Source organism: Carassius gibelio, chromosome A13 (assembly GCF_023724105.1).
Source record: "Carassius gibelio isolate Cgi1373 ecotype wild population from Czech Republic chromosome A13, carGib1.2-hapl.c, whole genome shotgun sequence".
In the NCBI taxonomy this organism is placed as follows: Eukaryota; Metazoa; Chordata; class Actinopteri; order Cypriniformes; family Cyprinidae; genus Carassius; species Carassius gibelio.
This window is the reverse complement of record NC_068383.1, coordinates 14872566-14887029: the sequence shown is the minus strand read 5'-3', so window position 1 is coordinate 14887029 and position 14464 is coordinate 14872566. Positions and strand designations below refer to the sequence as shown.

General features: G+C 35.5%; 1 protein-coding gene across 40 annotated transcripts in view; it reads left to right on the top strand.

The window, feature by feature from the left end:
* Positions 1-14464, top strand: part of LOC128026274 (calcium/calmodulin-dependent protein kinase type II subunit gamma) — a 62554-nt gene that overhangs the window by 33771 nt on the left and 14319 nt on the right. For 18 of the 40 annotated variants that reach the window (XM_052613198.1, XM_052613197.1, XM_052613200.1 and 15 more), the window contains exons 7-14: positions 481-583; positions 1110-1193; positions 1395-1489; positions 8394-8516; positions 8789-8872; positions 9229-9271; positions 9538-9603; positions 12363-12403. In XM_052613198.1, coding sequence (XP_052469158.1) covers positions 481-583; positions 1110-1193; positions 1395-1489; positions 8394-8516; positions 8789-8872; positions 9229-9271; positions 9538-9603; positions 12363-12403 — 639 coding nt within the window. Of the gene's footprint in view, positions 1-480; positions 584-1109; positions 1194-1394; positions 1490-8393; positions 8517-8788; positions 8873-9228; positions 9272-9537; positions 9604-12362; positions 12404-13029; positions 13063-14464 lie in introns of all 40 variants that reach the window. The other 22 variants (XM_052613215.1, XM_052613201.1, XM_052613219.1 and 19 more) reach the window with 3 other exon arrangements.

Genomic DNA, 14464 nt, shown 5'->3' with positions numbered 1-14464 from the left:
ATGCCATCACTATATTTTCATACTGTACACTATAATTTAGTGATTTCTAAATATACTTGAAGCATTCAGAACAATTTATGTTAGGTTTTTAGTGTTATTTTTATTTGATTTAGATGAAATGGTATAAAATAACAAAGGTTTGGTCACATTTATAGTAAAATCTTGATTTTTTTTTTGAGTGTGAAAAATTCCTCCAAAAAGATTTTGCAAAAGAAAGCTGCTTGACTGTATTAAATTGACTGTATGAGGTGTAGATCACCACATTACTGACAATAGTCAGTGGACCTATTTTGCACTCTACAAACACTCACAACAGACAGAAATGGCACACTGCAGCTTTGTTTTAATGTTAAAATCACAGTATTGGAGATTTCAATTCTGATGTGCCCTTTTTTGTTCTTGTCTCCTCCCTCACTTTATTTCTCACTATTCCTACTTTATTCTCTCCTGCTCTTTTCTCTGTCGTGCGTACTCCTGTAGCCAGAGAACCTGCTGTTAGCCAGTAAGATGAAGGGGGCAGCAGTGAAGTTGGCTGATTTTGGCCTTGCCATCGAGGTGCAGGGAGATCAGCAAGCCTGGTTCGGTAAGACTCCTTTGCTTTTCCTTCAACTCATTGGTAGCCCCATGTCTTAAAGGGATTTGACTTGAAGCCATTCTAGATCATCCTGTTGCAAGACCGAATAAAATTCAACAGACCAAATTAATTTCTCTGGTTTCTCAAACATATTCACAGCCATGAAAATTTATCCACTCCTAAATGCTGCTGGTACTCGTAATTCTGAAAGCTGACTTCCAACTAGCAATGATTTTTCCTAATGCTCTGTTTGCTCTCAATGACATCTGTGACTCTTGTTAGGACTAGAGAGCTCTGGAGAGTAGCCAGCTTGTGTTTTTACTCTGTGCTCTTTTGGAAAATATGGAGTAGTTTTCTCAATGTTTACTGTCCTTTTTGAGTCAAATTACCAACATCATAGGGATTTTTTTACATGCTTTTCACATTTCACAGCCTTATAAGAAAGTTACGTTTATATTTTATGTTCATTTTATGTTCATTTTAAGTAAAATGTTGTTGTTGAAAATCTTTTGATTTGAAATCTGTTCATTTACAGGTTTTGCAGGCACCCCTGGATACCTCTCCCCTGAAGTCCTAAGAAAGGATCCCTATGGCAAACCAGTGGATATCTGGGCTTGTGGTAAGACTTTCACAAGTTTTATTTAGAGTGTTCACATTAAAATTATTCCAAAACTTTCTTTGTTCCAATGTCTTGTATTGTTGAGTATTTGTCCAATTTTGTGAATAGTCTGTGTAAAAAATATGTAATTCATTCTCATTATTTTGGAAGAACAGTAGACTAGTGCTGGTATGAAGTTACCAATTTATGTGTCTTGGGCAGGTGTGATCTTGTATATCCTGCTGGTGGGTTACCCTCCCTTCTGGGACGAGGATCAGCACAAACTGTATCAACAGATCAAGGCTGGAGCCTATGACGTGAGTAATCACACTCACTGTTTGCCTTAATGAGCTCTTACTGCTTTATAGTCTCATGTATCTTTTAGATCTAATCAGACCTGAATATTTGTTCATATCCACATTACTATTTAAAAGTTTGGAGTTGTTGTTTCGAAATCTTTTGTTATAATAATAATGATAAAAGTATTCATATCTTTAAAAAAGATCCCACTCATCTAACACATTTGATTGGTAGTGTACATGTGTGAAGGGAACACATCACATGTCTTTTTAAAATCCAAAAAACTACAATCATCCAACCTAAATGTTTCGTCACCCAGTGTATTTGTGTTGCACAATTTATAATGTTGTTGATTCATATTTATATTGTGAGCTATATACTCAAAAATAAATGATTTAAAACTCTGACTTGAATTTATATATAACTATAAAAGACAAGTGAACGGTCAGTTATAAAATAAAAATAAATAAACGACAAGCAATGGCACAAACTAAAGTAAAATACAAAGTACAATAACAAGACTAAAATGAACTGGTTTTTTTTTAGGTAGGTATAAAAGTAATATTCAGGTACAGAAATACCACAGAAACTAATAATTCGATTTAACTTTATAATAACACTGTGTAGTCTTCAATGTATAACTAAATATTAATGACAGACAGCAATAGGTTTATTTAGTTTGCTGTCTCTTTAAGACCCCATGCATTGATCTAACTGTTACACTTAAGTTCTGTTTCTCAACTGTTTACCAATGTTGGGGGTAATGCATTACAAGTAACGTGAGTTATGTAATCAGATTACTTTTTCAAGTAACTAGTAAAGTAACGCATTACTTTTTAATTTACAAGAGAATATCTGAGATACTTTTTCAAAAAAGTAACACCAGAAACTCTGTTTTCCCATTTATTGACTGACAAGTCTCCTGTCCCCATAATAGGAGAAATCGGAAGTGCAGAGGCATTGTGAACATGTAGTTCTACACTAAATATGAATGTGCATTAATTCATCCCACTCGCAAAAAAAAAAAAAAAAAAACTGATTTAGTATTCATCAAAATTAATGAAAATGTGAATATGACGCTAACCTGCAATGATTAGATATATGAAAACACAAATGTATCTATTCCCATTTTATTAACATATGTCTTTGCTGCTGACCTTTATTCCAGTTCAACCATACTAACAAGCAAAATTGACTTTAGATAAACTATCAATCGTGCTTCATAGATTTCTTTTTTTTTAGTTTTTTTATTGCTGAAGAGTGTTGAACCTTCTTATCCTGTGTTCTTCTGTACAGACATGAATTTACTTTTCCTTTTCTTTATTCATTGCACTTTTTGGTGTGAAAGGGCTTTTAAATTGGCAATAAATAGAACTTCTTATATAGAACTTCTTATATAAAAAAATCAAGCCCTGCTCAAATTTAAAAAGTAGTGCAAAAGTAACGTTTAACATTACATAAAAAAGTAACTAAGAAACTTAATTACTTTTTTTTTAGAGAGTAACACTATTTTAATGCATTTCTTTTAAAAAGCAACTTTCCCCAACACTGCTGTTTACTAGGGATGGGCATTTGGGGAAATTTCTCATTTCGATCATCGATAGGTTTCGATGGGCATAATGTATATAATGAAAAAAAATCTGAAGATTGTTATGAAAATAAAAAAATAAAAAAAATAAAAATCTGACATGAAAATCTGTCTATGAAAACATGAACACATGAACATGATTAGGACAGGTTAGATGATTATGATCAAGCTGTTATTAATAAAGGAGCAATAAATATCTGCCTGAGGTGAAGAGTATACCTATATATATATACCTATAAACGGATGCTAAGTCTATGACACATCCTATGATAAATCAGATAACTGAGATACATATCAGACGTAACATTACAACTTGTATCAGCACAATAGAATGCTAAGTTATGCATTAGACAGACAGACAGAGAGAGAGAGAGAGCGCGCGCGAGCTCCCGCTGATGCGTTTTCATGAAAGATTTTAGAAGTTCTCATAAATGTATTAGATGTAGATTTGTGCTATATTTTCATCTACGTTATTAAGTGTAATAGTTGTAATTAAGTTTTATTTTTAAGTTAAGTTTTTTTTTTTCATAAACCACCTGCGCGTTTTCGAAGCCATAGGAATTGAATTATGCCCACAAATATGACGGAAAAAAAGCTTGGCTGCATTATTATAACATCAATAATAAAATAATAACAATAATAATAGAAAAATAAAACATTTAAGAGCAATATCATTATCGGACATTGCTTATATGAGCATGAAACAAATCGCTGGTATGCAGCGATTTCAGCATAATTGTTAATGTTAATTAATCAGACGTAGACTAGCTCTTGCAACTTTTATCTGAAAAAAATTTGCCGATGCATATGTGAACTTGACCGAAAGTGTAACTCGGATTGCGCTTTACAAACACGAAAGTAGTGATCGACCGATATTGGTTTTTTATAACCGATACCGATACCGATTATTTGTATGTTTATGTACCCGATAACCGATATGCAGAACCGATATTTATTTACTGTTATACTTCTGTTTCTGACAATTATTACAACACAAATGAGCTGAAAAAAACATTTTATTTATAACAATCACTCCCCCCTTGCATACAAAAAAAAAAACAACATTATATTCATACACAAATAAATAGAGGGGTCTGAGTCCAAAAAATTTAAGCGCACTGTTACTAAGTGTCTTTGTTTTAAAATAAAAGCTTTGATGAGGTAAAAAAATAAAAACAGGTAAAAAAAATAAAGCACAAAAATGATTCTAACATATTGGTGGGGGCGGGAGAACTATTTAGGAGTGCATAGCTATTTACTCCCAGCTAAGCAGAACTAGGTTTTAGTGTAGAAAACAGAGTCTTTCAGCATTCTGCCCTGTAAGCCTGCTTCCTTCAAAAATGTTATGCAGTGGCCGTGCTTGAGGCTTCCTGATCATCAACCCAGTCAGGTGCTGAGCAATATTAACGAACTTTTTTTCCCGAGACTATATAAAGTTAAACAGCACTTGTCAGTTGGCATTTTATAATCTAAATTTAATCTAACGTTAAATCATGAAATGCCAACTGTGCTGTTTGACTATAACTTAATCAACCGCGATCGCGCATGGAGATAATAAATAATTAATTTCCACAAAGCGGTAGGCTATATTTATATGTGTATTAGCTAAATAATTGTTATGTAGTAAATGATAATATAATCTAGGGTGTTTAAACAAGATAATCTTGTCAAAAGTTTCATTCAGTCGCCGTGCTTAAGCCTCCAGATCATCCGTCAGTTGCTAAGCAATATGAACGAACTTTCTCTTCTAGACTAATGGTGAGCATATACAACAGATAGAGAATTAAATTCAACGCTTTTATTTTCAACATGCACTCATTCATGTCTGTTTTATTTAATTCATGTAAAGATACGTCTTTATTGGGGCAGGACATGATGAATTACACTACGTGACTCAATGAGTTCGTCTCAATTGTTTAGAAACAAGCTGCATAAATTAGCTATATTAGGAATTTATGTCTCAGATCTCATTTGTGCATGTCTGTTATGTTAAATAAAGTTGATTAATTAAAGCAAACCAAGTAGAACATATATTTACCTGTGCACTGAGAGTTGTTGTTGACTGATCTCCTCAGACACCCGGGCTGCAATGGCGGAAATCTCAAAACGGCCACAAGATGGCGCCGCAAATCGGCGAATCCGATATTACAAAACCGATACCCGATTATGGAAAAATGCTTAAATATCGGGAAAAATATCGGTAAACAGATACATCGGTCGATCACTACACGAAAGTACAATGAATTCACATTAGTGTCACTATCGTTATTTTTTATGTAGCCTATTATAATATTTAATTTATATTTTGTATTCAATTTGCACTTTCTGATCAACCAAAATATTATTTAACAGCATGGAAATCACTGAGTATTGCTAAATAATTGAATAAGATTTAAAATATATTTCAGATAAAAATTATGACAAATAATTTTTATTTTCGTAATCTCTACGAATATGTTTAATGTAATTAGGCTACAAATATATCCAGTCCATTTTTATTTTATAAAGACCTTTTCATTATTTGTCTGTGATTTTAAAAATTAACACACAAAGATACTTTTCTTTTTTTGCTACTTTATTCAACTGCAATTTTTTTTTAACAAAACATTGTCTTCCAGTATAACTTTAGCAGCATATTTTGATCCAGCGGTGAAACGTAGTTTTTAAAAGATAAAGTTCACCAAGTTTAACCAAACAACTATAAGGTTTAAAACAGAGAACACATAGCCTAGATATTTTAACTATGGTTAAAACTCAAAACTAAAATAATAATTATATAAAAAATGGATATTATATTTACCACGACCGGTGAAACATTCAAATGTCTATTCAAAAACATAATGCAGTCTACGTGCTCAGATGAGAGCCGAGTGCGCAGCCTGTTCACATTTAGTGGAATAAATTCGCCCCACTGGAACAGATTTTGCAGGAACAGCCAGGTACTACTGGACAAGTAAACCTTCTCTGTCCCTGAAACTAATGGGCAGCAAATCTTTCACCACCATTTCAGCGAACAGCTTTGTCGTCTTCTCGGTAACTTCTGCCTCCGTTGCATTTAGGTCTTACGGCAAGTGTTCCAGTGCTCGTCTGAATTGCCGCTCTGTTATCGGCAGATATTTTATGTACACATTTTAGATGATAGCTCATTGTATTTGTTGTAGATTTGTGTGACAGCTTGGCGCTGCAAAGCTTAGGCCTACTCTGAACTGTATTTTCATCGTTCTTCTCAAAGGGAAGCCAGCCATTACTACGTGATTTTGAGGCCATGATTATCTGTCGTCTTAACGTCTTTTGAGGCATCAAGTGGGAAGCTAACCAATCAGAGATCAGTAACCAATAAAAAAAAAATATATAATAATTTCGATCATCGTTTACGTGATCGATCATCGCTGTCGCGGTACTTGATCACTGTTGCACATCCCTACTGTTTACATTCACTTAATAGCCTATATACTGATAATGTTTAGTATAAATTGACTGTTTACGTGAATACTCATCAAGACGGGCAATCCCACGCCGAAATTCCAGCCCTGCACTGCTCACATATCTGATGTAATTAAAGTAGGTGCTTACAAAACAGGTTGGTTGAACAAAAGGTCTTTTTACAGTGGGTTATTTGCTTGTAACCCACTTTAAGCTATGCTCATCTCAACCAGGAACAGAAATTGAACGCCCTTTTAATAAACCTGTCTTTTACTGCCCATCAACATGTTGACAAAGATGCTCTCATGGCCCCATACAGAGATTTTAGTGCCACAACATCGACCCAAAGTGGCAAACCCAGATTGAAGCCGTTGTAAATATTTAATTGGTTGGGATAGAGAGCAGAGTTACTCAATAATAAATGATGGCAGCCCCCTCCTCTAGAGCTCAGCACAGGAACACACAGGAGTCTTCATCATTATCATCACCACTCCAAACCCCAGAAGAAAAACAGTTTAGATTGGGATATTTCCTATTAACACTATTCTATATAGCTTATATGAGATTACAACAATCTTGCAGATGGCATTGTGTCATATTTTTGTCTGTCAGCGCAGTGACCATCTGTAGCTCAAAGCTGCAGTTTGCAAACAATCCAACATGATCAAAGTATATGGATTCACCCTAATTTGATTTCATTTGTGCTTTCACCATCCCTTTTAGTCCACAAAAGCTCTCTAAGTGCATTGGTGTGTAGCATTGCCGTGTTTGTTGTATAGTGCCGTTGTCCATTTGATGGAGTGCTGTGGTGTGGGAAAGATGTGATTACGAAGGTCAGGTTTGGTTTCAGCATTTTCAGCCATTCAGGTGGAAGACACCACTTTTCCATCCATCGCTTTAGCTGCTCTGCTTTAATCTTATTAAAATCCATTACAGTCCATGGAAGCCATTGATTTGTGTGTTTGTCCATGTCTGTGTACATTTAAGCCCTCTGTTTCATACAGAAGTCTGAGACTAGTGAAAATGTTTCTATTTTTCATTATTTCCTAATGTAATACACATTTTCATTAGTTTATATTATCAGCATCAGCATAAAGTTGATGTAACATTCATAATATCTTAGTACCTGGTTTGTCCTCCTTTTGTTTTCAAGTGGAACTTCATGAACTCAAGTTTGTGTAAACCCTGATGATCATGTCAATGTTGAGCCTCACTCGAAGAACATTGTTTGTACACATCAATAATTAGTGACCTAGAACTACCGTATTTTTGGACTATAAGTCGCACCTAAGTATAAGTCGCATCAGTCCAAAAATGTGTCATGATGAGGAAAAAACATATTAAGTCGCACTGGACTATAAGTCGCATTTATTTAGAACCAAGAACCAGGAGAAAACATTACCGTCTACAGCCGCGGGAGGGCACTCTATGTTCTCAGTGTAGACTACAGGAGCACTGAGCAGCATAGAGCGCCCTCTCACGGCTGTAGACGGTAGTGTTTTATCTTGGTTCATTTCTCTTGGTTCATTTCTCTTGGTTCATGTCAAATTAATTTTGATAAGTCGCACCTGACTATAAGACGCAGGACTAGCCAAACTATGAAAAAAGTGCGACTTATAGTGCGGAAAATACGGTATTAAACTCATATTTATTACTGTAAAGCTTTTCAAAATACATATCCTTTTAAAGTAACTATACAGAAAATTTGTTTAAATGTAAAAAATGTCATTGTGCCTTAGTTTGTTCACGAATGTAATTTTTCATCATAACAATTTTGTTATAATTGTTTCAAAATCTTTCTTTTAACTTCCAGGTTTAAATGAAACAAACCACAGCGTTTCACTGTAAACCTCACTGTATATCAAGAAAAATCAGTCATCTTCTCTTTCTCTTGTCTTTTCATGTCTTAGTTTCCCTCTCCAGAGTGGGACACTGTTACCGCAGAGGCCAAAAACCTCATCAACCAGATGTTGACCATCAATCCAGCGAAGAGGATCACGGCTGACCAAGCACTCAAACATCCGTGGGTCTGTGTAAGTGGGCTTAAACCCCCAGCACTTTTGGTTGAATCAAGCAAGGCTGGTTTATATTGTTGTTACCCAGCTTTACACAGTTACATCCAACCACTGGTATAATGTAATACAGCTTAGACTCCAGTCTGCAATGAAGTAGACATGTGCTAGCCTGTTTGGTTGATGAAAAACATCAAATGAGACTTTACATACAATTTGTGTTATAAACAATCTGTCATGAAGTATAGAAAATAAAGATCTGTCCTAAGGATTGATGTCTCTTTCCCACTTAGCAACGCTCCACTGTTGCCTCCATGATTCATCGTCAAGAAACCGTTGAGTGTCTGCGCAAGTTCAATGCCCGCAGAAAACTAAAGGTCTGATTCATTTATTTCCAGCACAATAAGGTTCAATATTTTAACATTAGTTTGTTTTTGCTAGCATAAATAAACGAATTACAGTACTTTGCAGCATTTATTAATATAGATTAATGTATAATGCAAACAAAGTAAAATTGTAAATACATACATGAACATTAACCTAAATTAATAAATGCTTAAAATGACACCAAATGTATTAACTAATAGTAACAAACTCAACCCAATTGTTTAGTATTACCCATTATTAATACTTCATCCAAATGTATGAATGTTTGAAAACTTTTTCCTTAGCCATGTTCATTTTGATTCCAATTCTAGATAAGATACTAACGTAGTTTTTGTGTTTCCTGCAGGGGGCCATTTTGACCACCATGCTGGTGTCCAGGAACTTCTCAGGTGAATGTCTCATTAGCTTATACGAGTATGTATGAGTGAGACTTGTGCTCATGAATTGCGGGATCAGTATGTTACATTTATGTAGTTCTTTTGAAACTTTTGATTTTGTAATCTGGCCCCACTTTCCAGACTGCATAGACGCATCTGGGCTTTGCTTTAGGTTGCTTTGTTAGGATACAAATTAGGTAAGTTGTCCTTGTGATACCGGAAAGGCTGTGCTTCTGCCTTGAGTAAGCCTCTCCAAAACGACATGCTCTTTTGTCCAGTAATGGGTCGGCAGCACACCAGTCCCGCCGCCCCCACCACCAGCACAGCTGCACTGGCACAGGAAGGTATGTGAGATGGGAGCTAGGGGGCCGTTGCCCACTTTCAGCCTCAGCATGTGACCAAGGGGAGCCTGCTATACCCTTGCCAACACACGGGCACTGAAACTCTTCTGAGAAGCTACTAAATACATAGCATACACTCCAGGGTTTGGGTTCGTTGACTGAATTTAGAATATTTTTAACTCAAGTGGAAGTCTTGAGTGAAATTTAAGTGAATTGACAAATATAAAACAAGCTTAAATTGAAATAAAGTCCCCCCCCATCCCTGAGACACATTTGTGTATCCCTTTGTGCTTCATGACATTTGACCAAAGTCTAGGATGAAAGATCCCTTTCCTGTCAAAGGCGACCTTTGCCTTCAGCCTGCTCTGAATGTCTTTACGAAAATGCTGTGAACTTGTCAGAAGATGTTTTGTGTCATTGTCAGCAGGTTGGGATGGTAAGAAGAGTATTATGCCTTCCAAATGGTGGAAACATAATGCATTATGGGTTTGTGCTCTTGGTGATGGTCCAGGGATGCTCCGGTGGAGGTATTTCAGCCAGAGTCACCTTAAGGAACTGCGTTATACTTAAGTGTTGCATTACAGATAAAGTTGCCTTGTTTGATGTTGATGGTTTCTTAAGGTGGCTCGTTCTCCTTGTATACCTCAGTCCAAAGTCAGGTCGGCTTTTGTTCAACCAGATGCACTGAATTTGTGGGTGGATTCTGGCATGCATTTGCCTGTTGTAAGAATGAATATCTACATCATGTATGTATTAGCATGCTGTTTAGGGAAGACTTGTTGAGAAGAACCACTCTAATGAAGTCTTCACAGTGGGGATCGCTGTGGCGTCCCTCAGAAGTACCTTTCAGCATGTGTTCAGGTGTCTTTGTGCATGGAGCCCCCGAAGAAACAGAAACCACATGTCCTTTTGTCTTTGTTTATTGCTTAGTTTTTTTGCCTCTTTTCTCATGCATCTTATTCGTCTTGTGAATGCTCTGCCAAGTGCTTCTGTTGCTTTACAACACTGATACTTAATAGTTGCAACGGTTTATTTAAGCCTCAGAAGTACATATGATTTAATAATCAGAGGCAGTTGTTGACGATGTGATAGACTGTAATATCAGCCAGGCCATTTAATTAACTGCTATCTGGTTATTTTGAGAGCATCGTCCAAAAAGTATTCCCACTTATGAGTTCCTTTAATTTTAGCAAATTTGTGAATGTCATGTCATCGTAAGATTTTAAGAAGTCTCTTTTGTTCAACAAAACTGCATTTCTTTGTTCAAAAATACAGTTAAACAAAAATTTAGTTAAATATTATTACCATTTACCATTAACTTTCTATGTTAACATTTTTAAACGTAATTTATTCCTGAAATGGCAAAGCTGTACTTTCAGCAGTCATTGCTTCAAAATCATTCTAGTATGCTGAGAAACAACTGTTATTTGAAATAGAAGTATTTAGCAGTGTAAAAGGATTTATTGTCGTTTTTGATCAATTCAATGCACTCTTGCTAAAAAAAAAAAAAAAGTAATCTTACTTACCACAAACTTTTGAACAGTACTTTGTCCATGAGCCACCAAGCATTCTATTGGAAATTGCATTGACTATCTAAAAAAACCTCTTATCAGTCCACCACTGATCTCTTTAACTCATGCTAAGTAGTTTTTGATCCATTCCGTGCTATCAACAAGTGCAGCACACAAACTCAGTTGACCCCATTATACAATTTTAATTACAAGACCAGTTTAATTAACAGTTAAACAGGTCAGAAAAAAGGACTTATCGTCCACCCACTCGGTCCTCTAATGAATCAGCAGTTCAGCTCTAATGTGCTAGAGTGAATTGAAACAGACATTGGCATTGGTTTGTCAGATCTGCATGGAGTCTTATGCAGGAGAAATGCCTTCAGTGATGACAGCAGGCCAAACAGGAGATGCCTCTGCACAGCATGGACCCAGCATGAACAGAAAATCCTCTAGTTTTACTTTGATTCGCTTGATTCTTTTGTTTGCCACTGCTATTTTTCTTTTAATCTGTTTTAATAATCTGTTGATTGATTTATCTTACTTTTTCCCTTTGCATTCTTTCCTACCTCTCTCTACTTTAAAAGGTAAGAGAATTTAGGGATGATGCTTAAAAAGTCTGCTTGTGTCCTTGTATGTTTTTTGTTTGTGCATGTGTTGGCATTGGGTCTCATTAGATCACCTTCGTTTTTCAAAAACCATGTTTCTGTTTATGAGAACACAGGATGAGATGTGTTCATAAAATATGTTTCTTATCAGTCTGATCTTTCACATTTCTTTGTGGAGACAATCTTCTTGTCAGGTCATGGTACTCTGGCCTCTGCTTATGCTGCATTTCACTGCCCTATGGATGGTTATTCTGGTCCTGTGACTCGTTTCAACCAGTGTTATTTTACTATTATTTGTATACTATTATAGTATTTATTCATATTTTGGATTATTTTTTCGTTTAAGTTTTTGTAATTTCGTTTTGTGTTTTCATGATTTTTTCTTAGTTTTGTTTAATTTAAATCGATAGATTGAAGATGGAAATTTAATTTATGTAGTTTATTTCAGTTAATGCCTAGGAAACATTTCATTTTATTTCAGCTATTTAAAACAATTATACATATTTTTAGTTAGCAATACCATTACACTAAATGAGCGACATTCCTTTTTCAGTAACTATTCAGTTCATCAAATGTTTGAGCATTTCTAATGTTTTTTTTTTTTTTTTGTTTGTTTGTTTCTGTTTTCTCTCCTCTCATCTTTCAGCATGTAAAAGTTTACTGAACAAGAAGTCTGATGGTGTGAAGGTAAGCCCCACACACATTAAAAAAATTGTTCTCATTACTCAAGTTTTTGAATCAGCTTTGGAATCATAAAATATTATGTTTTGTAACAAAGAAATGCAGAATTCTACTCCAATTTTTAAACCAAAATGATTAAACACTCACTGTTTCTAATTTAAAATGATTAGCTGCTTACGTTTTTTTAGGCTGATGTACTTCAAGGTGATCTTGAATAATATCCCCCCAAGGAGGCCTAAGCAAAAACCATGCAGCATATTTAGACTATTCATGGTATTTGCACATTTGTTAGTCCTGAGTCATGGCAAAATCTGTTGAAGCAGAGAGACTTACTCAGCCCTGTGCCGTCTCTGTGCATGCAGTGAATCGTCGGCCTTACACCAAGCTACCGAGAAGCAAATACTTCAAATGAAAGAAGCCTTATTAATATTAATAATTTCAGATTTCATCAGTTTAACATTTTCAACTGTTGCCACTAAACACCTCTGTCACATCACACATGGCTTTGCAACTTCTTGTGGTTGTTTTTCTTCTCTCTGTGGGATCTAACTAGAAGCTTTAATTTTTTTCTGTGTTCACTGGCCTGTTTCTATGCTTCCCTCTTTTGCCCTCCTCTGTTTCACCCTGTTCAGAAAAGGAAGTCGAGCTCCAGTGTTTATTTGATGGTGAGATCTGTTCCGTGTCTCTCCCTTTTTCTGACTCTCGCTCAAAAATTTCTCACTCTCTGGCTCTTTTTTTTTTTCTTGGTTGAGATGCTCGAGAGTTTGTTTGGGTCTTTTATTTGTGTTTTTTGTCTCATCATAGGATCATCAAACATTAACAGAGTCATGTTCACCCATTCAACTCTGTTTTATTACATACATTTATATTGAAACTCATTCCTCATGACCATTGCATCAGTGCTTTCTTGGTTTGCCAGACCAGGGTTTCTCCTTGACCTAAGTTTGGTCTGTCTTCTGCAAGTCTACATCCTGTGAGCTTCCTCCAGCTCGACTCGCTTCAGTTTCATGGGCCTTTTAGAATCGGTAGCTTGTAACCACTGTATCCAATTTTAACCAGGGATGAAGTTTGCGCAGAGTGGACAAAGGACTCTTACTTGGTGCTCTTCGACAGGAAAGAGAGAATTTAAATGGGAATTGGAAGAGACTGTCTAAAGACACAGACAAACAAGCCTTTCTCTTCTGGAACTCCCCTTTTTTCCCACAGTCCATAGTGCGTCAGGCGATTTCTGTTGCCATGGTAATAGCTGCAGTGACTGTGACATCAGGTTTGTCCTAACAAGTGATAAGCCCCTTGTTACGATAAAAAAAATATATATAATTATATATATATATATCTTATTTTTTATTGTGATGGTTTAATTTAATTATAATTATGTTTAATTAATTTGAATTAGGCCACAAAGTAAATTAGAGCAGCAGCAGTTGATGTCTGTGAGTTGGACATGGCATGGTTCTGTTTTAGTGTCATCACAGGAGAAGCTCAGTTCTACATTTTTATTATCTAACAAACATCATTGAGACGTTTGTGCATAAATTGCCATTTGTCATGTCTTGAGTTTCTCCATCAGTTCTGGACATAAGCACACCCTGACCTCAGTTTTACTCCCCTCTCGACATTCATGGTCCGTATAATCAAGCAGCCAATAACCAATTAACTATTTGTGGTCTTGAAATCAAATAATAAACTTAAAGGTCACCAAGTCCAGTTAGTGATTCCAGTTAGACTCTTGGATACAATAATTGATCATCGTTAAAATCTTATATAAATTATAGATTTTTTTTAAAGCTTATATCATATATATTATATATATTAAATAAATAAAAATTGTTTTATGTTAATATTTAAAATTCTTTGTTAACATCTAAATGTTTTAAATCGATAGAAAATAGACATATTTTTTCAGAAATGGGGTGATAAAGTGGCAGCTAGTTTGTAGGTCATCCAATGAAGTCTGAATGCATAAATAAAGCAGTTTCCTTTTCTTTATGGCTCTTTTACTGCTCTTGGCTGCTGTTTGGCTTCAGGCTGTTTGATCAGTGTTTGCTAACCTGTTGAATCTTTCTG